The 24,524-nt window shown below is 50.2% G+C and overlaps 2 protein-coding genes across 4 annotated transcripts; one reads left to right on the top strand and one right to left on the bottom strand.

Annotated features, from left to right (window-relative positions):
- The first annotated feature begins 2,875 nt into the window (after positions 1 to 2,875).
- Positions 2,876 to 11,176, top strand: LOC114588524 (retinal homeobox protein Rx1). 2 transcript variants are annotated; one of them, XM_028713893.2, is made up of 3 exons: positions 2,876 to 3,194; positions 8,250 to 8,505; positions 9,423 to 11,176. In XM_028713893.2, exons 2-3 carry the CDS (start codon positions 8,263 to 8,265, stop codon positions 9,864 to 9,866), a joined length of 687 nt encoding a protein of 228 aa, XP_028569726.2. In that variant the 5' UTR covers positions 2,876 to 3,194; positions 8,250 to 8,262; the 3' UTR covers positions 9,867 to 11,176. The 2 variants fall into 2 exon arrangements, with proteins under 2 accessions (XP_028569726.2, XP_028569725.2); XM_028713892.2 differs by having other exon boundaries at positions 8,115 to 8,505.
- Positions 11,177 to 14,693: 3,517 nt separating this feature from the next.
- On the bottom strand, positions 14,694 to 23,755 carry REEP6 (receptor accessory protein 6). Of its 2 annotated transcripts, XM_028713723.2 has the most exons (6): positions 23,603 to 23,755; positions 19,548 to 19,641; positions 18,527 to 18,665; positions 17,810 to 17,978; positions 17,213 to 17,286; positions 14,694 to 15,930 (listed from the first exon to the last, which is right to left on the bottom strand). In XM_028713723.2, exons 1-5 carry the CDS (start codon positions 23,715 to 23,717, stop codon positions 17,261 to 17,263), a joined length of 543 nt encoding a protein of 180 aa, XP_028569556.2. In that variant the 5' UTR covers positions 23,718 to 23,755; the 3' UTR covers positions 14,694 to 15,930; positions 17,213 to 17,260. The 2 variants fall into 2 exon arrangements, with proteins under 2 accessions (XP_028569556.2, XP_028569555.2); XM_028713722.2 differs by lacking the exon at positions 17,213 to 17,286 and having other exon boundaries at positions 23,603 to 23,754.
- Positions 23,756 to 24,524: the final 769 nt, after the last annotated feature.

Here is a 24,524-nt window from a genome sequence, read left to right as displayed (position 1 = left end):
GGGGGGGGGCGCTGTGCAAACTCAAAAGCACTCTGTTCCCCAGCTGGACATTAGAGGGAAAGCCTGCTGGTCCCAGCAAGAACAGGGAGTGGGAGAAGGAGGTGCAATGAGCGGCATTAGAAGTGATGCAGGGTTCTCCTGCACATTTTAAATCAGAACCTATTGGATCAGGCCAAAGGCCCATGGAGTCCAGCACCCTGTTCCCACACTGGCCAAGCAGATGCCGCAATGGGACCCCCACAAGTAGGGGGCATCTAGTCCAACCCACTGCAATGCAATGCAAAGCATCCCTGACAGATGGCCCCCCAACCTCTGCTTACCTCAAATATAAAATCAATATATAGTATATATTTCCATTGAGAGAGAGCTGTTGGAGAATCCAAACTAAGCCTTCGTTATTTGAGGGGGGAGTTGTTTTTTTGGAAAAGCTATTTGTGCACAGAAACACGAAGGCACACGGCAGAGGAGCATCTTCTCGCGATACAAAAACGTTTGAATCTTTTAATCCTCCACAGGCCAAACAGCAGTGCCATTGCTGGATTTTGCTCTTCCCACCAAAGAAAACCTGAGTTTATGTGGGTTGTGCTTCCCTTAAAATCCATTTGAGAAACCAGCCTCTGGAAGACTTGCAGGAGACAGAGTGTGACCAATTTGTGTACCTCTGTCATATCAGTAAAGAAGGACACAAAAACAGTTTTAAAATAGGCCACAAGCTTGGTGGTTACAGATGTAAATGAGTTTAGTGTTGGGCAAATGGACCTCCACACCACTAAGGAGGCAGAGGGAAGCAGAGGCTACTATTCTCCCTCTGCCAAAGACCAGGAACGAACCCAATGCCATATCCGCCAGAGTTGTGGGCAAAACCCTCAGACAGGCCCAATTCGCCTGAGGGGACAAATTCCTCCCTGGACCCAAAAGTGGCAGCCATGAAACCCATCGCAAGGTCCCTCCAGGAACAGCACAGAGCAGTATTAAGGTGTTCAGCTGACAGCCGTTGATTGGTCCCAGGTGGCAGGTGGGCAGATTTGAATCCTGCTGGCGGGCGGTAAAGACTGGAGCCCGAGACCAAGCCATGGTGGGACAGGAGATGGCGCTGGGATGTTGCCAGGCTGCAAGCATCACGTCACCAGGAAGTGGTCAGAGGATATTCGGGGGGGGGGGGGGCATTTCTCAGACCAAAGGGAACCTGCGAAGCTACCTTCTTATTTTTGCTGCGGGGTGCTGGAGGCCCTTTATGTAATCTTGCTATATTTACAGTGCTGCACTGAAATGGTGCCTTTTGCATGCGACTATATTTGCTCTTGTGTTGTTTTGCTGCCTTCATTTCATAATAATTAAATTGTTTTTGCAAATGTGTTCGTGTTTTCTTTGCTGTAAGCCGCTTTGAGCATGGTGTGTGTGTGTGTGAAAAAGGCACAGAAATACAACGAACACAATGTAACTATGTTTTAAATCCTTTGCTCACAGTTTATACAAAATAGAACATTTCAAAGCTTACATTCTAAAAAGCAATCATGTTATGAGTTCCGTCAGATTCTTTACTTCCCCAGTCTAGAACAAGGCTGGGAAATCTCAGAGCCACCCCCCCTGGCCCCCAGAAGCCTGCACGGAAGAGATTTTGGCCCTCACACTGAAAAAGGTCACTGGGAAACTGCATAAAAACTTGTGTATCATTCGGAGGAATTTGCACTAGAACACTCGTGAATTTTCATGATGAAATGGCAATAATTGCAAACTGATGTAGAAATTTGAAGAACCGAACCTAAGACTGGGAAAAGTGAGAAAGCGAGAGAAGCCCAAACTAACTCAGCTGCCCCCCCCTAGTCAACATCTGTTAGTCATGGCAGGTGAATGGCAGAGCAAGGTGGGTGGGAAGTGTAGTTTGTTAATGGTCCTGCAAATGGTAGCTCAGGGCCCAGGGGTCTTTGGGGGAAGCCATGTACTTTCAAGGTGCTTCAAATGTCTGCTGTGGATGTGACCCCTCTCTCTCTCTCTCCTGAGGGAGAAAACGTGGGGCAGACCCTGGCTTGTGGGCTTCCCACAGATGCATGTTTGAGAGCAGGATACCGGCCTCTCCCCCAGCCGGGCTCTTCGCAATGGTCAAAGTATCTCAGGACATTTTGGAGGCGGAGGCCGTGGTTGCCATGCCTGGTGTCAAATGCAAAGAGGTGCTTTCCAGATAAGGGACTCAAATCCAAGGGCCACCATAGTTTCTCCATCCTGGCCACACACAGCCAGGCATCAGGCAAGCTGCCCAGGTTGGGGGGGTGTCAGAGGGAGGCCCACCATAAGGCCTGGTCACTTGCATTTCGGAGGACGAAACTGGGGCGGAGGGGGAGGCCTGGGGGGCCTGATCCTGCCAGAGGCTTCTCTCCTGCTGCATGTCTTCCTTCAAGCAGTGTCTCCCTGCACTTCCAGACACATTAGGGCTGATGAAGCTGCTGCTCGATTAGGGTTCATGCGTGGCCTTACGCCACAAGCCACATTCAGCTTTGCACCTGACCCCCCAAAGCGTCCTGGTGGTGCTTCCAGGCCTGCCATGCCAGTTCACACATCCCTTGGCTGCAGAGCAAGGAGCCCAAGTTAGGAAGTTGCCCCCCTCCCCCCCCCCCGGCCCTGGGATCCATCCCTTCAGCCTGCTGCCCAAAGACAAAGGCCATTGTTTCCGCCCCCCATTTCTGTGGTGCCCCTTCTTTTCTTCCCTCTGGGTCTAATCATTCTTTCCCTCTCCTGTAATGAGGGGATTACGAGGGGAAACTGCAGCAGGGTGCTTTTGTGCGGAAGACAATCCAAGTGGGGAGGGGGCGGGCGCCGCTTGGCCCATCATTACGGTGCCTCGGTGTCCCCTCCGCACCGCCAGCCGCCCCCAGCCCAGCCCAGCCCAGTGGATGAAGCAAGGGGACACTTAGAGCAATTACTTAGCCAGAAAGTAACTGTCAATCATTCTTAAAGGGGAAGGCCTCCAATTAATAACCTCGTCCTAATCCGCTGGACTCATTTCCAATCTGCAAGGGTCCAGTGACATCTGCAAGACTAAATAAAGAATCTCCTTGGGGCTTTAGGCGAGGTGGGCTCCGTGACATCTTGGCTGCCAAGCGAGAAGATTGTGAGCGAGTTAGCCGCTTGTTTGGCTTCCTGAAGGGGACCGTCAAAGTTAAATACTTCTGAGCAAATCCAAGTAGGGCCGGGAGCAGGTAACAGAGCCTTCGTAACCATCTTTATTTTCTCTTCTTTCCTTTCGATATTATTATATCCATCGCTTGTTAATGTTGCTGCCCTGGGGGATTTTGCCGAAGATTCATACCAAATCCTGACAGAAAATTGAGACACGTAGATTGTTTTCCTCTCCGTTCCAGAGAGTGCTAGAGGTTTGCTATGACTCCCAACCCCGGGAACAGGGGCTGCAAATATAGAGGATAATTGCTTTTTTAAATTTTAACAATTTGAAAGGGAGGAAGGAGAGCATAGCAGTAAGTTGCAGAGGGGCCCAACCTTAACCCCTTGACCCCACCTAAATAAAATTGCCACTGAAATCACGGAATCCCAACATAGATGTGAATAATAATACAAATTAAGGTCATCAATAGGCAGTTCAAGCTGATCAGCTGAAGCAAGAATATAACACCCAGCCCCAGTTGACCTGATTTCTACATTCCAGGAAGTGTCTCTCTCCTTCCCACGAAGGCTGGCTTCATTGAATTCTACAGCTGGGAACTTTTATTACTTTCCTCCCCAATATTAGACCATATTAGGAGGGCATGGGGGAACCCCCCCCCCAATATTCCAGAACTGCTCCCCCTTTGCCACAAGTGGGCCCAGCAAAATGACCTTTCTGCCCCCCCCATCCCGTTTCCAGTCCCTGTAACATTTCCGGAAAGCAAAAGTGTCTTTTAAGAATAAATCAACATTCGGATAGCAACTAAATCCCCAAGAGATTGTGCGTCTCGGCGATGCTTTTCCTTTCAATCTTCGAGCTTAAGAACTTAAAGCCAAAAAGGGGGAAAAAACCTGCTGTGGATAAGGTGGAGTTGATTGTTTCAGAAAGAAAAAAGATATGAGGGGGGAAAGACATACTGAGCCTGGCTAGGACAATCAGGCAGGAAAAAGTGGATAAATAAACTGTCTATTTTTCTAACTACATAAATTTTAGCTAAGACCTTTTGTTAAGAGTTTGAAAACAAATAAATAAATCCAGCACATCTTTTGACATCCCCTCTGCCTTCTTGAGTACTGGGAAGGCCAAGAGGCTGAATTGTGGGAGGAAGTGTTGGAGAAAGAGAGCTGAAACGGACTCAGTTTCTTTTCCCAGGAAGTCACTTGTGGACGACTCCACCCAACCTGGCCTGGGCACAAATCCTGCAGGGCGGGGGGCTACAGATGGAAATGCGACAGGGTGTCAGAAGAATTTTGTTGGGGTGGGGCGGAGAAGGGAAGATGCCTAAGAGACAAACTTTCTGTTGCAGTGTGAAATTTTGTACAGGGAGGGGGAAATCCATTAATTTCAGTTTCTCAGATTTTGCGGGGGGGGGGCGGTGTTGTGTCATTTCCATTCTTAAGTTCTCCACATTTCCAGGTTGTGTCTGGGCGGAGCAAATATTTTTTCGTTTTAGGGAGTGTGACTTAGGCAGGTTTGTCTTTAAACATGAACCAAATTGGATTCCTTCCCCCTTCTACTTTTGTGTAGGGGATCCAGAGGTAGCTTGGCCTGAGGGCAGGATCCAGAGCATCGCTGAGGGTGATGGATCCAGCCCAGGGAGTGGGGAAAGGCATAGCAGACCCAACTGGGACGTCTCCTGCACAAACCACAGGGCTATACGTTTATTTTTTGCGATTATGTTTATATCCCCCCCTTCCTTCCTAAGGAGCAGGGGCGGGGGGGGGGACGACAGGCATCAGTAAGTGATCAAACAGTCTTTAAAAGAATTGCAAAAAGCAATTCTGATGCAGATGCAGATTGGGAAGATCTCTACTTCAAAGGCTTGTTGCAAGAGGAGCTGCCCAAAAGACCTTTAAGGGAAAGGGAATTCCAAAGGTCCTACATTGTGCCGAAGGAAACTCCTGAAAAGTAAATGGGACTATAGCGGGGGAGACAGCCTTTCAGGTCTCCTGATCCCACACTCAATGGGGCCTTTTACACCTTGAACTTGGCCCAGTAGGTCGCTAAGTGGCAGCTGGTGAGAGAGGCACATGCGGGTTGCACAGGAGAATTTCCTGTTGGATCAGGGCCCATGCAAATTACTCGCCACCTCCCGAATGAGGCCACAAATGCTTACGCCGCAATAAGGTGTGCAAGGCCAGTTTTGCAGGGCTCAGAAGCACAAACACGCCCCCCAGCAGCGTTCATTTCAGGCCACTTTACAAAAGCTTCCCCCTTCCCAAAATCATTTGCTGTGCAGCTGGGACCGGGGACAGTTTTCAGCCAGTGAGCCGCAATGTCATCGTAGGCAGTCTTTGGAACAGCAGGACACATGGTGCTGGGGATGGGGAGGGTCTCAGATGCAAAACTGGGTGACTCTTCTGCACAAACAGCTACATCCCAGCCGCACAAAGGTTCACCCACACACCCCATTCTCCATCCAGGCCACGAAGAGGCAGCCTCAGAGGAAGTTGCAGGGCCAGGCCAGCGAGGAGGGGGCTGGGGATAGCCCTGAATTATAGCGGGAGGCATTTGCCCCCTGGGTCTGGGGCTTCCCATCCAGATGTGGGAGTGGGAGATTCATGTCCCTACCCACACTGTGACAGGAGAAGTCCCATTGAAATCAATGCACCATTAGCCTGCTCTTCGTACGGCACAGGCGGACACAATCCTGCCCCCACTTTCTCTGTATCTCAAAACTGCAATGATTGCTACCCTCCCACAACCCTCCCTCCCTCGCTCCTTTTATACCTCGCCCTCCTATCACCATAATTAAGTTGGCTGCGGAGGTCCTGGGGGGAAACGCAGAAGGAAAAGAACAATCCACAGCATGCCATTGGGAAACTGAGGCTGGAAATCCTTAACAGCTCGTTCTGCCAGTGGGCAGAAACTCCTTTTAAAAGGAGAACATCTCTGGCTGGCTGGAACAGGACATCTGATGGCAAGTCCCGTTTGTGTTGCTATGTAACTGAAGGCTTGCAACCGTCTCCCTAACAGTTTGGGGGACATTGTTACAAGGGCACAAACTGGGGGTAGAGGCTGCTCCATTCACGTAAATGGGACATTGCCCCCCCCCTTCCCTGCCTTGCAGGCCTGTCAGCTTCCTGCTGCTCCATGGGCTCAGTGTCCCCCGTGCAGAACTCAGAAGGAGGCAGGAGAAGGGGACTCCCAGTGGGAGCTTCAATCCCTGGTGGGGCTGCGAAGGGACTCTCTGTCTGCAGCCCTGCAGCCCCTGTTGCCCCACAGAGTGAGAGGGACCCATGGCCACTTGCTCAGCTCCTCTTTGAAACAATTGCCTTATTTAAGGCCATGAGGTCTAGAATCTTTGCCTTTGGGGGCAGGACCATCCCTTGGCTTGGCAGAAGGTTACCCTAGAGGTGTGTGAGAGGGGGGGGAGGAAGTAGTGGCACGAGACAGGTCTCTCCTCGTCCGCCTGATCCAGGGATTTAGCCAGGATCAGGGCTCTTGTAGTGGAGCTTGGCAGACACAGCGTTGCGCCAACTTGGAAAGCAGCAGGCAGACCAGGAGGCTCTGACCGCGTCCACCTGCTGGCATCCCCCTTGGACCTGACATCTCAGGAAAAGGGACCAGGTCTGCCTTGCTCTCCTGCCTTCTTCATTTTCTTCACCGAAAGAGTTCAAATCTGAGGTACTAGCACCCCACCCCCTGCTTTTAAACAGCTGCAATCAACTTTTGGGAATAATTAAATTGCACTAAATTGTACCCGAGGCAATGCGCTGGTCTGGGATTCTACTCCCAAACTGTTGATATTTTATTGTTGTCAATTATTATCTGCAACAGGGGCATTTTTTTCTTTTGCCTTAGAGAGGCAGGAAAGATGGCCCTCTCCCTAGGGGACTAAGGATTCCCTTACTGCAACCCTAAAGGAGGGATGGAAAGACCCTTTCCCATTTTAAATTCAGCTTTCCACATTTTTCTTGCAAGAGAAAAAAATTACCAGTAATCCTGATGAAAATTCTCTAGCATTCTAATGCAAATTTATGCTAATAATCATATTTTGGTATGCAGTTTTTACTTAACAAACACATCTTTGAAAGAAATTTATCCTAACGTAATGTATCATTGAATGTTATTTTCATATGCATATATTCAATTTTATGCACACTTCCCTGTAATATGTTCATTTTTGGTTGGAGAACTGCATCAAAAATAGGGTGTTGCGGATCTCATACAGCTTTGAAAATTGCAAATTTGATAGAATCCTCTTTAAATGCACCAAATGCATCCTTAGCATAAAGTCATAGATGACATTTCAGGTTGGGGTCGGGATGCAGTAGGGAGACACATGCTCTAAGTTTGACCCTTAGCATCTCCAAGCACAATGAGGTTCTGTCAAACCAGAGACCTGCTGCCAGTCAGAGTTATGAGGACCAGAATCCTATTTCATTTTTAGGCGAAGAACACTAGCTCAGAGCTAGAACACTTGCTTTGCATGCAGAATGTGGCGCGCATTAATGTGTTAATTGCGATTTCTCTCAGTTTCTCATTTTCCAGTCTCAAGCTCAGTTCTCCATGTTTCCACCTCAGTTTGCAAAAATATTGTTTAAAGTGAGTCTTCATGAAAATCCATCAACATTTCATGGCAAATGCATCCTAATATGCCCATTTCTGTATGCAATTTCCCCAAGCACCCACACATATTTTTGCAAAGTTATTTCTTTTGATATAACGTGGGTTTCGTGGGTTATTTTCACTAGTTTGTGAATTTCTGAGACACACTTTTAGCTCAGTACAAACATTTTTGTACAGCTTGCTTGGCTCCTGCATTGCAAAATTCGGGTAAGTGGAAAAATTCAAATGATGGCTATGTTTTGCTTTGTGCAAAACACCAGAAAGTTCTTCTCAATGTTTAGCCTAGAAACTCGGTTTACTAAACCTCTTGGCTAATTGCAATCATTCATATACAAAGCGGACTAGCCCTTGGCGGGCCCTTTAAATTTCTGCCCTGGCTCTGCAGCCGCCATTGACCAGCCAAGGAGGAACCAAGCAACCCATCGCTCCTCTACCCATCTCTGCTATGTGACCCACTATATCTGCCCCTGAAAAGTACGCTGCTCAGAACCATCCGGAGTTCTCTGACTTTTCTGCGCAGATCGACGGGCGAGATGTTCCTCAGCAAGTGCGAGGGGGAGCTGAGCGAGCTGCCGAAGAGCGTGGACAGCGAGGGGACCACGCCGGAGAACCTGGACGAGGAGCAGCCCAAGAAGAAGCATCGCCGGAACCGAACCACCTTCACCACCTACCAGTTGCACGAGCTGGAGAGGGCCTTTGAGAAGTCTCACTACCCGGACGTCTACAGCCGCGAAGAACTGGCCATGAAAGTCAACTTGCCAGAGGTCCGGGTTCAGGTGAGCAAGAACAAGGAGGAGCAGATGGCGCTGCCCTGATGGAGTCAGACCACTGGTCCATCGACAGCAGCCTCTCTCAACCGTGGGTCTCCAGGTGTTAGGGGAACTGGGAGCTTTTAATAAGGGGGCTGGGCTGTTTCTTCCTCTTCTTCTTTGTATTTATATACCACTCTATACCCAGGGGTCTCAGAATGAAATTAAGATATAAAGCCACAAAATGCATAATAAAAATAACATCAACCCAATAGCTCCCCCCCCCAAAAAAAAACACATTTTAAAAGGGCATAGGATGTAAATCAGATCAACCAAAGGCCTGGTTAAAAAGGAACGTTTTTGCCTGGCGCCTAAAGATGTATAGTGAACTTCCCTGGGGAGAGCATTCCACAGACGGGGAGCCACTGCAGAGAAGGCCCCGCTCTTGTGTTGCCACCCTCCTGACCTCTCATGGAGAAGGCACACGAAGGAGGGCCTCGGAAGATGATCTCAGGGTCTGGGTAGGTTCATATGGGAAGAGGTGGTCCTTGAGGTGTTGTGGTCCTGAGCCATTTAAGGCTTTATTGGTCAGAACCAGCACTTTGAATTGGGCTCAGAAACTAATTGGTAGCCAGTGCAGTCAGACCAGGATCAGTGTGAGATGCTCAAACCAGGTTGCTCCGGTGAGCAACCTGGACCCTGAATTCTGCCCACTGAATTTATTGCAATTATATAGTTTTTATCAATGTTTATTTTATATATATATAGATAGATAGTTTTTCTGTTTTTAGCAATTCTTGTTTTTAAACTGTAAGCTACCTTGAGTGCCATCAGGGGGAAAGGCAGGGTGCCAATAAATATATAATAACAACAGCAACAACAACGATGATTATGCTGCTGCTGATGCACTGGATGCTTTGAGAAGGTGCTTCTCCTTTTCGCAGGTCTGGTTCCAGAATCGGAGGGCCAAGTGGCGCCGGCAAGAGAAGATGGAGGCCAACTCCATGAAGCTCCACGATGCCCCCATGCTGTCCTTCAACAGGCCCCCCATGGCCCCCAACGTGGGGCCCATCGGCAACTCCCTCCCCTTGGACCCCTGGCTGACCTCGCCCATCTCCAGCGCCACGGCCGTCCACAGCATCCCGGGCTTCATGGGCCCCACGCAAGGCCTCCAGCCGGCCTACACAGGGCACTCCTTCCTCAACAGCCCACCCGCCATGCCCCAGAGCATGCAGCCCATGGCGCCCGCCGCCTACCAGTGCGCCACCACGTTTGTGGACAAGTACCCTCTGGAGGACGTGGACCAGCGCAGCTCCAGCATCGCTTCGCTGCGGATGAAGGCCAAGGAGCACATCCAGACCATTGACAAAACGTGGCAGCCCATTTGATGGCGGGGCAGGTGACCCACCGTGCCAAACAGTGGCCAGGAAGGGGGACAGAGGAAGGAATCGACACCGCGTGGTCTCTCGCCAGGCAACTCTCAGCTTCTTCCATCGCAGCCAATGACTATGACGTGGCCTCTCAGGCACTGCAGACGGCGTTTCCGCTTCAAGCCAGCTGGGTTTACGCTGGCTAATGGGGATGGTTTCGCTGTCATAGTCGGCCGTTGCCTCGAATGAGAGAATTTAGCACCACGGACTCAAATACTGAAGCTCTTGCTCTCCCCACTTTCCCTCTGACTCTGGTTGGGGCAGTGGGATTAGGAGGAGGGAATTCCCCACAGGGAATCTTCTCCTGGCATGGGGGCGGCTCCAGTTGTTACGGGGATGAAGGACATCTCTCCACAGAAGTTTGGCAGTTTGGGCTCTGCCATTTTCCTCTTCTAGCAGATATTTGGGGGATATTCTGAGTTGTGGATTGGACTGGTTGGATTCAGTGATTCCTGCACCCCCTGGAAAGGGGATATCAAAAAACAAGAAAGCGAAGGCTGTGATGGAGATTGCAAAAACAGAACCAGATGCCCTTGGCAAGGCTGTGACATCGCACCAAGTCACTAGTCCTCATAGAGGGCAGATTCAGTCTTGGAGCAACTGATTTGTATTGATTACAGGAGAACAAAATGACTATGAACCATCCCGACTGGCACCCATCAGTCGTAAATCCCTCCAGGCCAGATGGACAGCTCCTTTGTTTCTACCCAAAGCAGCCAAAGTGGAAACACCACTTTCTGTTTACACATCCATTTTCCTTTCTCTCTGTGTGGGTTTCACTTGCTCTGCTTTTTCTTGGGTAGACATTTCTCTCTGATGTTTGTCTCAGAATTGCCACATTTGGTGTGATTTCTATGCAGCAAGTTCAGCCAACAGAATGAAGGAGGGGAAAATATTTTCTTTAATAATTTCTCACTTTCTCACTTCTTTCAATCCATCTCAGCATAGTGAGAATTCCGGTGTCTGCTCAGTCTGCTATTCAGACGCCTTTTGCTGGTCTCAATGCAGGACAGAGAGGTTTGTGCATGTGTCGAAACTCGCTTACTGTACAAAGGTACCGGGGCATCCGCTGTTCCACACATTTTGCCTTCACCCACCCCTGGGACTCTCCACCCCGCAGCGAAGAAGGGAATGGGACACTCGGGCTGCAAAATGCTCCTCACCTGCCTTCAGCAGCCGGTTGGCTCCCCAGGCGCACATTCCCAATCTGTCAATATGCAGTTAACCGCACTGGTGCTGAGTGGAGCTTGTTGCCCCAAAAGAACGGGAGCTGGGGGGCGGTGGGGGGCAGGGGTTTGGGAACTAAAGGCTGCCTCAACCCCCTCTTAATCTAAAAGGCCTCATTTCTCCTTTAAAGTGGGTTTTAGGGCTCACCCAAAAAGTTGCACTTTGCACATGCTAACTGCTCCAATCTTTGCTCTTATAGCAGCTCCCCACCCCCTTAGACTGCAGAGTATGGAGGGGGGGCCTGTAATCATCATTAGGAGTGCAATCCCACTTAACCTTTCCCCTGTTATTAATCCTAATGAAAATTGCCCCCGTTCCGCCGGAAACATTTGCGACTGAAGAAAGGGTCTACGGCTGCAGCAAAGCATTGGGGTTGCTCCAGAAGCTGGAGACGACAAACTCAGGCCCTCCCTGACCACTGGGCAGGCTGGTTGTTGCTGGGAGCAGGAAGGTTGCGGGTTCCTCATGCCTGTCAACCACCCACTTCTGCTGTTTCTCAGCCAGGGCCCTTCCAGAGTCTCCCTCTCGCATCCTCTCCCGGTCCAGCTGCCGCCTCTCACCTCGTCTCCCCTTCCACCGGGTGGGGGGGCGTCAGACCCGATTCCATATTGCACGCCTGGCTGCCCCCACAACAAAAGGGGCCTGGCCAGGGCTGCTTCTCCCAAGCCCCACCGACCCCCACGGGCCACTATTGTTGTCTTGCAACAGATGCGAGGCTCTGGGGTGCCCCACGGCGCTCGTTAGGGGGAATCTGCTCACCCATCACTCTGCCGGAGTTTCCCAGGTGGGGCAGGGAGGGCCCGTCCCTCCGCCCCAGCCGACCAGGCTGTCACACCAAGCGGGTTGAGACTTTCCTTGCAAAGGGCTCCCTCTTCCCCAGCCGCCACAATCAAAGTCTGGAGGCAGCAATCCTTCTGAATGCCAGAGGCTGGGAGAGTGCTCTGGGGCTCAGATCCTTCTGGCAGGGATCCGGCAGGGATCTGGTGGGCCACTGTGAGAGCAGGATAGTGGGCTGGATGGGCCACAGGCTCCGGTTACCTGTTCTGAAGGAGGAAGCTGCCCAGGTCCCCTGTCCCTTGTGGGGGGAGGCAGCGGCCGGCTGTGGACTTGCCCCTCGGGGCAGCCGTTGGACCTGCCTCACTCAAAGAGAGCAGCTGGATCCGGCCCAAGTCCCACCTGGACCCGCTTTGCACAGTGGCCTGACCAGGTGCCCCAATGGGAAGCAGACCAGCAGGGGATGGGGCCGGAAAGCCCTGAGGCTCTACGGGTGAGAAACAGGGCTGGGTCTGTAGCCAGTGCTTAGGGGTGGGGGGCTGCCTGGGATCCAGAGTGGCAAGGGGGGGCTAAAGATGCACACCCCCCCCCGTGAGGCGTAAAAGAGGCACAGACACGGAGAAATAGGAGGCTCTCAGCGGCTCCTAACCCTGCCAGAGGGAGACACGCTTCTTGGCCCTTCATTCTGAGAACCAGCTGCTGAAACTGTGGGGGGGGGGGGAGTTTTCCTGCTTGCTGGCTTCCCATTGGGTCATCTGGAGTTGATGGGCCCTTGCCTGAACCAGAAGTATTATTTTGATCATTTATTGAATTTATATACCGCCCTATACCCAGGGGTCTCAGGGCGGTTCACAGCATAAAATTAAGGTATAAAACCACAAAATACCTAATAAAACTAAAAACAACAACCCAATAGCCCCCCCCCCCAAAAAAAACCCACATTTTAAAAGGCATAGGATGTAAATCGGATCAACCAAAGGCCCGGTTAGAAAGGAATGTTTTTGCCTGGCGCCTGAAGGTGTGTAATGAAGGTGCCAGGCAAACTTCCCTGGGGAGAGCATTCCACAGACGGGGAGCCACTGCAGAGAAGGCCCTGCTCTCGTGTTGCCACCCTCCTGACCTCTCGAGGAGGAGAGGCCTCAGAAGATGATCTCAGGGTCCGGGTAGGGCTCTTCTTATGGACTTAATAATAATAAAGTTCTGTGACCAACCAACATATCTACTTGCAGTTGCTGCCTTCCCAGTAACACCACCGTGACAAAAATCATTTCCTCGATTTCCTGAAAGGCTGGTGGTTCTCCCTGGCCCCGTTAGATGACACGACAATTCAATGCCCTCTCCCTCCGCCCTTTGCCACACCCTGGCCAGGCTGGCCAGCAAGGTAGCTCTTCCCTTCACCGGTCGCTGTGGGATACGTGCCTGGGGAGGGGGGGGGGCAGAAGAGAGGAACACCCGCCCACCCCAGCGGCACTAATGGGGTTTGATTGCTGACAGCCAGAGCGCGCTCCCGGGTTGGGCATGAAATGGGGGTGGGAGAGCCTTTGTACATCTGGCGCCAGAGTCCAGCCTGTCAAGACCTCGTCAAAAGAGGCGGCTCGGTGGCGTGTCCCTTCAACAGCTGGCCCTTCCCCAATTAACAGCACGTTAATTAGGTCACGGGCTTTGCTTGGGCCAGGCCCAGACTCAGGAGTTTGGGAAGGAGCCTGCACTCCTTTGAGGCTGGAACCTCAGACACACCTTTTCTTTTCCCGGGAGGGGGGCAGATTGAAACAGGCTCTATAGTTCAGGGCAGGGGGGCCATTTTTCATGCAGGAGGTCCCTGGGTTCATAACCTGGCATTTCCAAAATGGGCTGGGGAAAACTAATAAATAATAATAATTTTATTTATTCATTCATACTGCTCTCATCTGGCTGGGTTTCCCCAGCCCCTCTGGGTGACTCCCAACAAAATATTACAAATTCAATCAAACATTAAAAGCTTCCCTAAACAGGGCTGCCTACAGATGTCTTCTAAAAGTCTGATAGTTGTGACCTGATTGACATCTGATTGGAGGGCATTCGACAGGGCGAGTGCCACCACCTAGCAGGTCCTAGGCAACCTCACTTCTTGCAGGGAGGGAGGCCCTCGGAGATGGACCCCGGTGTCCGGGCTGAATGATGGGGGTGGAGACGCTCCTTCAGGTATCTCGTCTGAAATCTCGGAGAGGTTGTGGCCTGTCAGTGCAGAGCAGGAATGGCCGTGTTGGGGGGGGGGGGTTAGATGAGAGAAGCAGCTCAGGGTCCCAGTGCAGCCGAGACAAGCCTATCTGAGCCTCAGCAGTTGCAACGGGTGCAAGTCTTGCCCTCGCGGGCTGAATTTCAATCACACAAGAGTTGAATGGTTCTACACACAGACACAGAAACAAGCAAGAAAGATGGAGCCCGCTGCTCAGAGCACCTTCCCATTGTGGAAAAGCAGAGGCGGATGCAGAGGTCAGCCCTGAAGGGGCCACATTACGACTGAGGTGCCCAACCGTTGCTTCTTCCACCGCACCTGACTCAGCCCATGGCAGCCAGAGGTCCTTCCGGAGACAGCTAAACCAGTCATTGCAGAAATCACACCTGTGTCCCCCCCCCCCCAATATCCCCAGCCGCATTGCAATATGCATTCAATGATTTGTAGAGAGACTTCCATAATGTCGTTTTGCTTTCTATAATTCTAAGTGATTGTACAGAACCGAAAAGTGTGCCAAATGACTTGGCAAGCAGCTATCTCTTAAAAAATAAAAAGCAGCCGGACACAAATGGGGGGAGGACACTGGATCACTCCAACTTTATCAGCAGAAAGCACAAAGCTCACAATCTCTTAAGTTCACCACGTAGAAAATCGTCAGGAGTGTTGTGCGGTTGTTTCAGGGCGATGGGTTATCTTGGCAGATTTTCCTGCTTTGGGGGGGGGGGCTGGGACTGAAGTTCAGAGCAAGAAACGAGAGTCGTACCAACTTGAGAGTTTCTGGAATTTGTCAGGGCGTCTTTCCCATCACTGCTCGCTCCCACCTCATCCCACCAGCGACACATTAAGGAAGGAGCAGCTCAGGATGGTCTGGAGAACCCATTAGCCTCACCATCAAGACTGGAGGTCGGACATGGGCTTTTATTTGCAAGTCTTGGCATTTCCCCAAGCTGCGTATGAAGAAGATGGAGAGGACACCAGGCCTTGCGCTGCTTTTCTAATGTGTTGCAAGATGTGAGCTCAGGACACAAATGCAGAGAAGGACAAGGGAAGCATTTAGGATGGTATCGCGGTGGGGGGGGGGGGTTCAAATCTGGATTGCTAGGTGCTGCTTCCCCATGGAGACCCAAACCAGAAGGCCAAGACCCCCAAAGCTCCAGAATGAAAGAGCCCACCTTTTTGTGATTACAGGTTTTCATGCACAGATCTGCATCCAGGCTGTACTGGGAAGTAGGGAAGCTGTTAACCAGCTGGTTCCTGGCATCTGCTCTGCCAAAGCTCAGAAGCAGCAACCTCTGAAACCTTTTTTGGCACAGCCTGAGATCCAACCGGGGGGCGGGGGGCTCATCAAGTCTCTCTCCACCCAAGGAATAGCCAACCGCAATTGCCAGGGAGAATATTCAGGGATGGAAGGATCGCTCTGCTCTGGAACTGATCACACATTGTGGGACCAAAGACATAAGAACGTGGTTGGAGTGTCAGATGGGGATTAATCCAGGCAACCTCTGAAGTCACAGCACCCTCTGCTGGAGTTCAGAAAGGAAACAAGGATATCTTGGGGCTTTCAGTGAACAGGCAATCAAATCACATTGGTGGCATCGCCACACATTTCCGGAATTTGGTGGCGGCGAGGAGGGAGGGGAGCCAAAGGAAGGATCTTATCGTAGGTGCGCAGAAAAAACCCCCAAAGTCTTTCCCAAGCTTCCAGGGTATTCCAGAATGTGGGCATCTTTTCTTTTGCTTGGAAGTTTAAAACGTCCGTTGCTCAGTCCTCTGTCCGTAGGGCTGTTCTCATGGCTTCTTTGGAGGCTGAAAATAAACCGAGAGAAAAGGGCGTCACGTGAGAGCAAGACAACAAGGGAGGGGAGAGCCTGTTTCAGTCCTTAAGCTCAGATCTCCCCATTCCAAGAAGACCTTGGGGGTTCCTTTAAAACCTTCCTTGAAAGTTCACATGCATGTTTGTAGGTAATTTTGTCCAATACATGCATTTTTGCCAACCGTTTCCCCTAATGCAGTCCTAGGCATTACCGTATTGGCCTGAATATAAGCCACATTTTCTCCCAAATTCCAAGTGCGGCTTAAATTTGCAACCTTACAAAAATGGGCTTTTACAATATCGCTGTAGGATTTTCTTCTACATTTGTCATTCACTGGTGTGCGTGCCAGTGGAATTTTAGGGGAGTGGCTTATATTTGGGTATTGTCTTTCTTTCTTTTATTGAATTTTAATGGTGTGGCTGTCTCATACAGAGTCAGACCCTGGTCCATAAAGCTCAGTATCTTCTGACAGCAGCTCTCCAGGAATTCAGAAAGGGCTTCTCTCCTAGCCCTCTGGATGTGGCAAATGTTCTCCCTCGGAGCCACAGATATTCCCCATAAAATATCCATTGGAATCAGAGCAAGAGATTTCACTGCCAGCCGAGAGTAGGCAAAGAGCTTAGATTTTCTGCAGTGGGGAGACTTAAAAATAGCCTCTTTCCCCACCAGGAAATCCCAGCCTCCATCTCTTGCTGGCAGCCAAGAGCTCCGCCATCCTCTAATCCACTTTGTGCAAAGGTAGAGAGATGGGCTAAGCCACATCTAAACTTAGCTGGCAGCTGGGGAGCCCATTTCCCTGTCACTAGGTAGCGGTGGAATCTGGATTTATCCTTAGAGACAGAAGCACATGCTCCCCACTGTAGAGGAGAGTCAGGGGCATATTACGCTCATCAAGCCGATCTGAGAGTAGGAAAAGTATTGCTGACATTTATTAATAAGAAATAAAAAAGAAAATTAATTCTATTGGGGTCAGAAGATTGGGAAAAGATCACCTAATCGAAAATAGATCTGTTGGGTCTCATTCTGGAGTCTTTTATGTAACTGAGAGATGGAAAATCACAAGTCATTTTTATTTCTCTTGTCTTCCTTGGGTCTTTTTCTTTTCTCTTCTCTCTTTGCTTTAGTTTTAATTCAGATTGGTTTCTCTTATTTTGTTGCATTGTGGACAGAAAGCTTTAAGGAAATCTTAATGAACGCTCCTCGGATCTTCCCTGCCTTGAGCCCCTTAAAAAGACACATGGCTTCTTGAACGATGACGGCTGAGGGCGACCTACTCGCGAGTAAAGACGGTGGTGGAAAGCTGCCTGGCGCACAGGTGGAGGTCAGCTGTCAGCCAGAGATTGCAGAACTAAGAAGACAAAAGACAAAGGAAGGGGAAGAGAGCAGAGGGAATGAAAAGCTGCAGAAGGAAGAGCGAGAGATTGCGAAAGAAGGAGGAGGCCAGGCCTTTGACTGCTTGCGCACAAGAGCAGAGCAGAGTCGGGATGCACAGGCCAAATTTCCAGGATGGTTGCTTTTCAGGTGTGTTTTTCCCTTTAATTTTTTTGGGGGGCCCCAAGAGAGTGGGGCCCAAAGCTATAGCTTGTTTAGCTTATACATAAATCTGGCCCTGGTCTGGACACACACGACAAATTTCCAGGATCATTGCTTTTCAGAGTTTGCCTAGAACAGCTTTTACGCCCTGGGAATATTTTAAACCCTTAAAGGCACGGCTGCAGCTCATCTGCCGTCATTCATCTTGCCTCTTTAAAAGGCTTTTAGGGCTGTCGTTTTTTCAAAAGGGCCAAACCCTCTCTCTCTAAGCAGCTTCCGGAATTCAAGCACGATGCAACCCCAGATATAAAATCCATAGCCATAATTGACACAATTACCTTCCCTGGAGACGGTGGATGCGACGTGAGCGGCTCGGCCGCCGAGGTCGCTGAGGACGCTGTCGACGGTCTGGTGGTGCTTCAGAAACCAGGGGCGGATGACGTTGCAGTAGAGGACCTGGGAGCCGTTCCACGAGACGGGAGCCATGCACCACAGCAGGAAGAGACACTGCGGGGCAGGGGAAAGAGGGCAGCTCAGCATCAAAAAGAAGGGCGCTGCAACAAGGGGCGGCAGCGCATCACAACCAGCCACAGGCCTGCACTTCGAGGAGCCCAGCCACATAGACACTTTCCCAGGATACTCCATTCCCATTCCCACTGCTTTACCTGAGAACGTGGGCATCTGAGATGATATTATTATTATTATTATTATTATTATTATTATTATTATTATTATTCCCTGACCACTCTGGGCAGCTTCCAACAATCCACAATCAAACATCAAACATTAAAAACTTCCCTAAACAGGGCTGCCTTCAGATGTGTGTGTGTGTCCCACCCTTAAACGGCTCAGGATTGCACCAGTGTTAGAAACCCAAATGGCACTTGTTTATATATGCATATGTCTGTACTGTATATGTGTTTGTATCTCTATCCTGCTGTTCTTAAAAAAAAAAAATCAAAGTGATGTGCAATAACCATATATAACTTTGATTTATTTTAACTTTTTTAAAGAACAGCAGGATACAGATACTTTTTAAAAATGAACGACGTTACCTTGCCGGCATAATAAAAGGGAAACCAGTAAAGGAAGGTGTCCGAGAAGAACTCCGCCACGCTGAAGAGCCCATAGACGACCCAGTAGGTCAGCCACGTCGTGTCGTCGTCCTTCGTGGAGCTCTCAATGGCTTTGATGCTGAAAAGAACGGCAAGGCTGTGAGAACGTCCCTCGTTTATGCAGCACTTTGGGTTCCCCCCAGAACCCCCCCCCCATCCCTTCTGGTCCCAACCATGTTCACCCACAAGACGCCTCTGTCGCGACCAGTGCCAGAGCACCCAGGGGGCCGGAGGGCTGGGCGACTGGGCCAAGGGGAGCCTTTCAGAGCTGGATGGTTCCTCCAGAGATGGCTTCCTTACAATCTTCTAAACATGCCCAGCTCTTCCAACGGCTCCTCTTCAGGTGAGGTTTCTAAGCCCTGCTCCTCCTCTCCTGAACACTCTCCTTTTGGGCAATGCCCTGCTGCAACGGTGGAGCCCAGATGCAGCGTAGAACAGAACACAACTAATCATCCTGGCGATCTGGACTCTCTGCTTCTATTAATTCATCTCCAGCAAGCGAGCCAAGCTGCATGTTGCCATCTCAGCCCTTCTCTGCACTGTACTTCTAAAGTAGCGTCCCACTTCAACAGTCATGGCTTCCCCAAAATAATCCAGAGAACTGGACCTTGTTAAGGATGCTGAGAGTTGTTCGGAGACCCCTTACTGCTCCTACAACTGGGAAGAGGGATGGACGGTTAAAAAACTCTGGGAATTGTAGCTCCGTGAGAAAAACTGGGGTCTCCTAGCAACTCTCAGCCCCCTTCGGCTCCGAGGATTTTCAGGGCCGCCACGACTGTTGAGGTGGTCTGGGACTGCTTTGGGTGTCAGGTGCAGGGGGGCCTCACTCTGCACCTCATTATTGGTTGCTGCTTTGGGGCAGCAGCTCTGCAGAACAGCTCCAGCGCCAGCCAGCAAAAATATGCCCAGAGAGGGAGGGAGACGAGAAGACGAGCGCCTGGCTCTCCAGATGGGTACTCACGAGACGTAAGCAGGATAGACAAAACCGATGAGATTGCAAAGCAACGAGGCGCCATAGCCAAACATCAGGTAGAGTCCCAGAAACGCAATTACACCTAAGTGGAGCAAAGACATACTCAGAGTGAGGCCTGGAAAGTTCATTTTACAAAAGGAATTCGTTCTACTCCAATAGGAATTAATTCCCCTTCATTCTTGCCTCTTTCCAAAAAGCATTTGTATTATGTTCAGTTCATGTTATGTTCAGTTATGTTCCTGAACTCTAGAAGCGTCTAATCTACCCTTTATTCACAGTTATGAGGATAATAATCTTTATTAATAATTGGGGAAGAACCACAGCTTGGTGCCAGAGCATCTGCCTTGGGCGCAGGCGGTCCTGGGTTCCGTTCTCAGCACCTCCAGGCCAAGGTGGGAGCCGCTGCCTCTGTCCCTTTCGAAAAGGGGAAGGAGGGCAACTCAACACACGCAGAAGGAAAGAAAGGAGTTTAATAAACATGCTTATGTTATGACCATTATCGTAATGTTCCGTGAAGGCCAGGAATTCTGCTGCTGCTGCTCACTTTTTCACTGGGCGACTCCAACTAAGGCAGCCCTCCATGTTTCTCTTTAAATCAGCCCCCTTTCCCTAACCAGGAGCCCTGGGCTCTTTCTTCCTCAGCTGGAGGCTCAGGGCAGGTGAAGCTCGCCTGGTCGTCAGGACCAGATGCTGCAATCAGCCGGCAAGGCACCAAAGGGCAGCAGAGGGGCTGGGGCTGCTCAACTGCTCCTCGGCTTTGGGCTTGTCTCTGGAGTGCGTTTCCTGACTGCTGGACTTTGGCTACATGGATTGACCCTCAGGCGGTGTTTCCCGACTGCTGCACTTTGGACTTGACATACAGTAGATGCCAGCAGAACTTGGTGCCAGGTAAGCTGGGGAAGATCAAGACTGCTTTGCCCTCTGCCTGTTTTAAGGTTTGCTGGGGGGCTTTCTCCTGCTGGAGAGGGTATAAGAGCCCATGTTTTGAATGCAGGTGTCCTGTTTCTTTTGATAACTAACCCACACATACATGGGTTGCAGATCTTCATTCTCCTACAAAAATTGCACCTGTTTGGCCGCCTCCCGCCTCTGTACAAGAGGCTTCTATGTTGGCAAGAATGACTAATATTAATAATAAAGCAACCATAAAACCATTTTTAGAAAGTAAACAATGAAGCTAAATAGAAGAGCAAATAAAAGCCATTCAGTTTGGGGTGGCAAGGAGCTTAAAACATTTTAAACAAGAACAAAAATCAAGGCTTCACCCTAAAGCCAGCGACTCTCCATGGCAGAAGAACAGTCAGGAACCAGCAGCTGAAATGCTGAGAATTTGTTGGTTCCTTTCACTTGCTTAGAATGTATGGGAAAAAGAGAATGCAATAAAATGGGGGGGGGGGCACACTTAGCACACCACCACCAGGGCTACATACACACTACACATTTACAGCACATCCCCCCCTTCCTCAAAGAATTGTGGGAACTGCAGTTTATCCCTCAGAAAGCTACAATTCTCAACATGCTTTTTTCAAAAAGCTCAGAGTTCCCAGGATTCTTTCTGCTGGAGGAAAGGTGCTTTAAATGTATAGCGTGTGTTTGTGTGCAGCCATAATCCACCTGACAAGGCTGTTTCCAAACCTGGGTCAGAACAGGCCACTTTCCTCCCACACTCGCAATGGCTGCAGGCTTTTGTAAATTCTCCATTTACGAAACGGCCCTGCACAAACCGCGCCGTTGCAACAGGACTCTGCTCCGTGACAAACCTGATATTCCGGTTTAAGATTATCCCGTCCCCCCCCCTAGCTGTTCCTCAGTCGTGTGCGGCAAGAACCGTTTGGGTATCTTAGCAGAGCTTGGTCAGTTTCAAACGGGGGGCTTGTGATTTTCCTTGCACCAACCTGGAGCTCAGGAAAAGTCCCTCTCCCTCAGAACCAGGGGGTGGCGTTCCTGGGCAGAGCAGTGGGTTGCCTAACCCCCAGATGGGGCCCCGATCCCTGACAGAGCAAGTGCATCTGGGGGGGGGGGTGTGCTGGATCCAGCTCTGTGGCTAAAGGCACCTGTGTCCTCAGGGACTAAAAGAAATTGAATGCATTTTTGGAAAACGTCAGATTATCCATGCACGAATTTGGACAGATCTGGGACTTCTTGGGTCAGTTTCAACAAGCGATGGTGGGTGTCCGTTTAGTGTGATGCGCCAGAAAGGGAACAGAGATGCCAACAATCACACACACTTGGCATGTATTAGACATGAAAAGGACCATTTTTATGGGTTTCTCTAGAGAAGGGAAGATTGCAAGTTGCTCTGATAAAGGGATGTGGTAATTTCAGTGTGACTTACTGCCTCATCTGCACGATATACGTTTAAAGCAGTAGCGTTTCCAAATGATTCTGGGAACTGTCGCTCCTTTAAGGGTGCTGAGAGGTCTCAGGAGACCCTGACAGAGCTAGAATTCCCAGAGTAGTTTAACAATCAAGCCCTCTTCCCGGGGAAAGGAAACAGATTCTGGGGAGGGGAATACAGAGGTCTCCAAACAACTCTCAGTAGGTCAGGGGCAGGGAAAGATCTCCCAAGATTTCTCCCACTGCATCACATGCTAAGGAGATTAACTTTGGCACGTGGAAGGAGCGAAAAGTCGCCTCTTGCCAATTTCGGGAGGATGGAGGGACTGCAAAACACCCCACAATGTCCCCATACCTGGAAGCCACACCTGAACCTCTGTGCTGAAAAGCTTTCTGTCGTAATTTGCAATTAAAGTTTCTTATCGCCTCCCGTTATTAAAGGTTAGAGGCAAGACTCCACCCGTCAGCTTATTCCCATGTATGCAATACTAACCTTGTGGAATTAATTACTGAATTTGGGAGATAGGGGACCCCAGTTTAACCCATCTGTTAAAGAGCCACCTGCAGAAAAGGGGGTGGAACATGCAATAGTGGCAAAGGAGGGCTTTGTTTGGGGGCAGAGAGGCACAGAGCAGAGCAGCCTTCTCCAGGGGCTTAAACATTCATTATTACAATATATTTCATTGCTTTATTGCCAGCCCTTTGCCCTACAGTCCTAGTGTGGGGGCAGAGATCAGGGTGTTGCATTAGGACCTGGGAGACGGGTTTAAATCCCCACTCAGCCACAAAGTTCACTGGCTGACCTTGGGCCAGTCACTACCTACTCAGAGTAGACCTACTGAGATGCAAAGACATGGCACGCTTAGGCCCACGATTCTCACACAGACACTGGCATGTTTAACAGAGGTTGCATGATTTTATTTAAAAATGCTCTATCCCAGTTCAATATCCAACTTGAACCTCAAGACAAGTTGCAGTTGAGGAATTTTCAGGTTACAGAGACTACATGCCTTCTGGGGGGGGGCTATGATAATAGTAATTAATAATAATTAATAATAATAATTTATTATTTATACCCCGCCCATCTGGCTGGGTTTCCTGACCACTCACCTAGGAGACAAACAACGTTTGGAAAGCAATGAACTTTAACAACAATGTCAGGGATTTTAAAAAGGAAGTGGGGCGGGGGGGGGGAGAGAATATTAAGTACCGTACGTACTAAAAGACAACAAGTTAAACAATATTGGAAGGACAATTGCAAACAACACTAGCAGGGTTGATTTAAACAGACTTGTAATGTTAATGAATTTTTAAAACTTTTTTAAAATATGGGGCAATTATAATAAGTGAAATGTAAATTGGAAGAGGTACAAATGCGATGATACAGAAACAATGACGAAAACCATGAAGGGGAGGGAGGGAAGTCGATTAGCTGCTATGAGCAAAGAGATAACAAAGAAGGATGTACTTAAATACTATAAAATGGACATTTAATAATAAGAAGAAGACGACAACAAGTTAACCAAGCCTTCCTTCTGATGGGGTCCCTCCCAGGCCCTTTTTTCCAAGGGGTGCTTGCTTCTGAGCATGGACAGAGTCCTCCCTCCTCCTCCCCGGAGGGATGAAGAGGGCTTGGCGAGCCTTGCGCCTCTATTACGCACGGCGCTTTCCCCCCGGGAAGTCTCCCCCGGGGCGCCCAGGCTCACCTGCGGCCAGGTAGTCCCTCTTGACGCCCGTCTGCGCCTCCAGGCGGCCCAGCAAGTCGCCCACCCAGCCCGGCCGCCGCAGGAAGGCCTGGAAGCGGAGCTGCGCGGAGCCCATCGCGGAGAGAGAGAGAGAGAGAGAGGCGCGCACCTTGGCGCACCGGAGACGCGGCTGCCCGGCCGGGGGGGGGGGGGGGACGGGGACCGGGAGGGAGGGAGGGAGGGGCGGGGGCGGGGCTGGCCGGGCCAATGGAGGGCGAGGGCGGGGCCGACAGGTGGGAGGAGGAGGCGCGCAGGGGCGCGGAAAGAGCGCAGGGGCGCAAAGCGAGCGCGCCTCTTCTTCAGCAGATCTAGGGTGACTTTTTGGGTAGAATCATCATATAGGAATAATCTGAGCGGCCCCATCCCTTGAGCTTCCTCTCTAAGGTTCTGATTTTGGTTTTTTGCGTGTTTATGTATCTTTAATCCTCCATCATAACTGAACCATCTTCGGTTTGATTTTATTCCCGTGCTGGGCAGTGGATCTAAACGTCTAAAGACATTATTTTGGCTTGAAAAGTCGATAATTGCTTTTTTTAAAAAGTTTGCGCATGGTGTTTTTCTTTTAAAAATGAATTTAGAAACAAATCTCTTTTTTGCATGGCATTTTTGTTTTTGTCTTTTAAAAATGAATTGATTTTAATTGTGTTTCCCCCCCCAAAAAAACCCACATTTTTTGCGTTTTTCTTTCTTCTGCCTCCCCTGCCGAAAGCGGGGAGGGGGACGGGGGCCTGGGTTACTTGGACCCCTCCTGCTTTCCGCCTTGAGAGGAGGGAAGGCAAGGCTCCTGAGCAGCTGCAGAGTGCATCGCTTCTCTGGGCCAAAGTTCCCTCTCCAAGCGAGGATGGCCTGTAACGCAGCACCACCTGGTGGCGTCAAAATGCAG

Source organism: Podarcis muralis, chromosome 18, assembly GCF_964188315.1.
Source record: "Podarcis muralis chromosome 18, rPodMur119.hap1.1, whole genome shotgun sequence".
In the NCBI taxonomy this organism is placed as follows: domain Eukaryota; kingdom Metazoa; phylum Chordata; class Lepidosauria; order Squamata; family Lacertidae; genus Podarcis; species Podarcis muralis.
The sequence above is the reverse complement of the archived record's forward strand: the minus strand, read 5'-3'. Positions and strand labels throughout refer to the sequence as shown.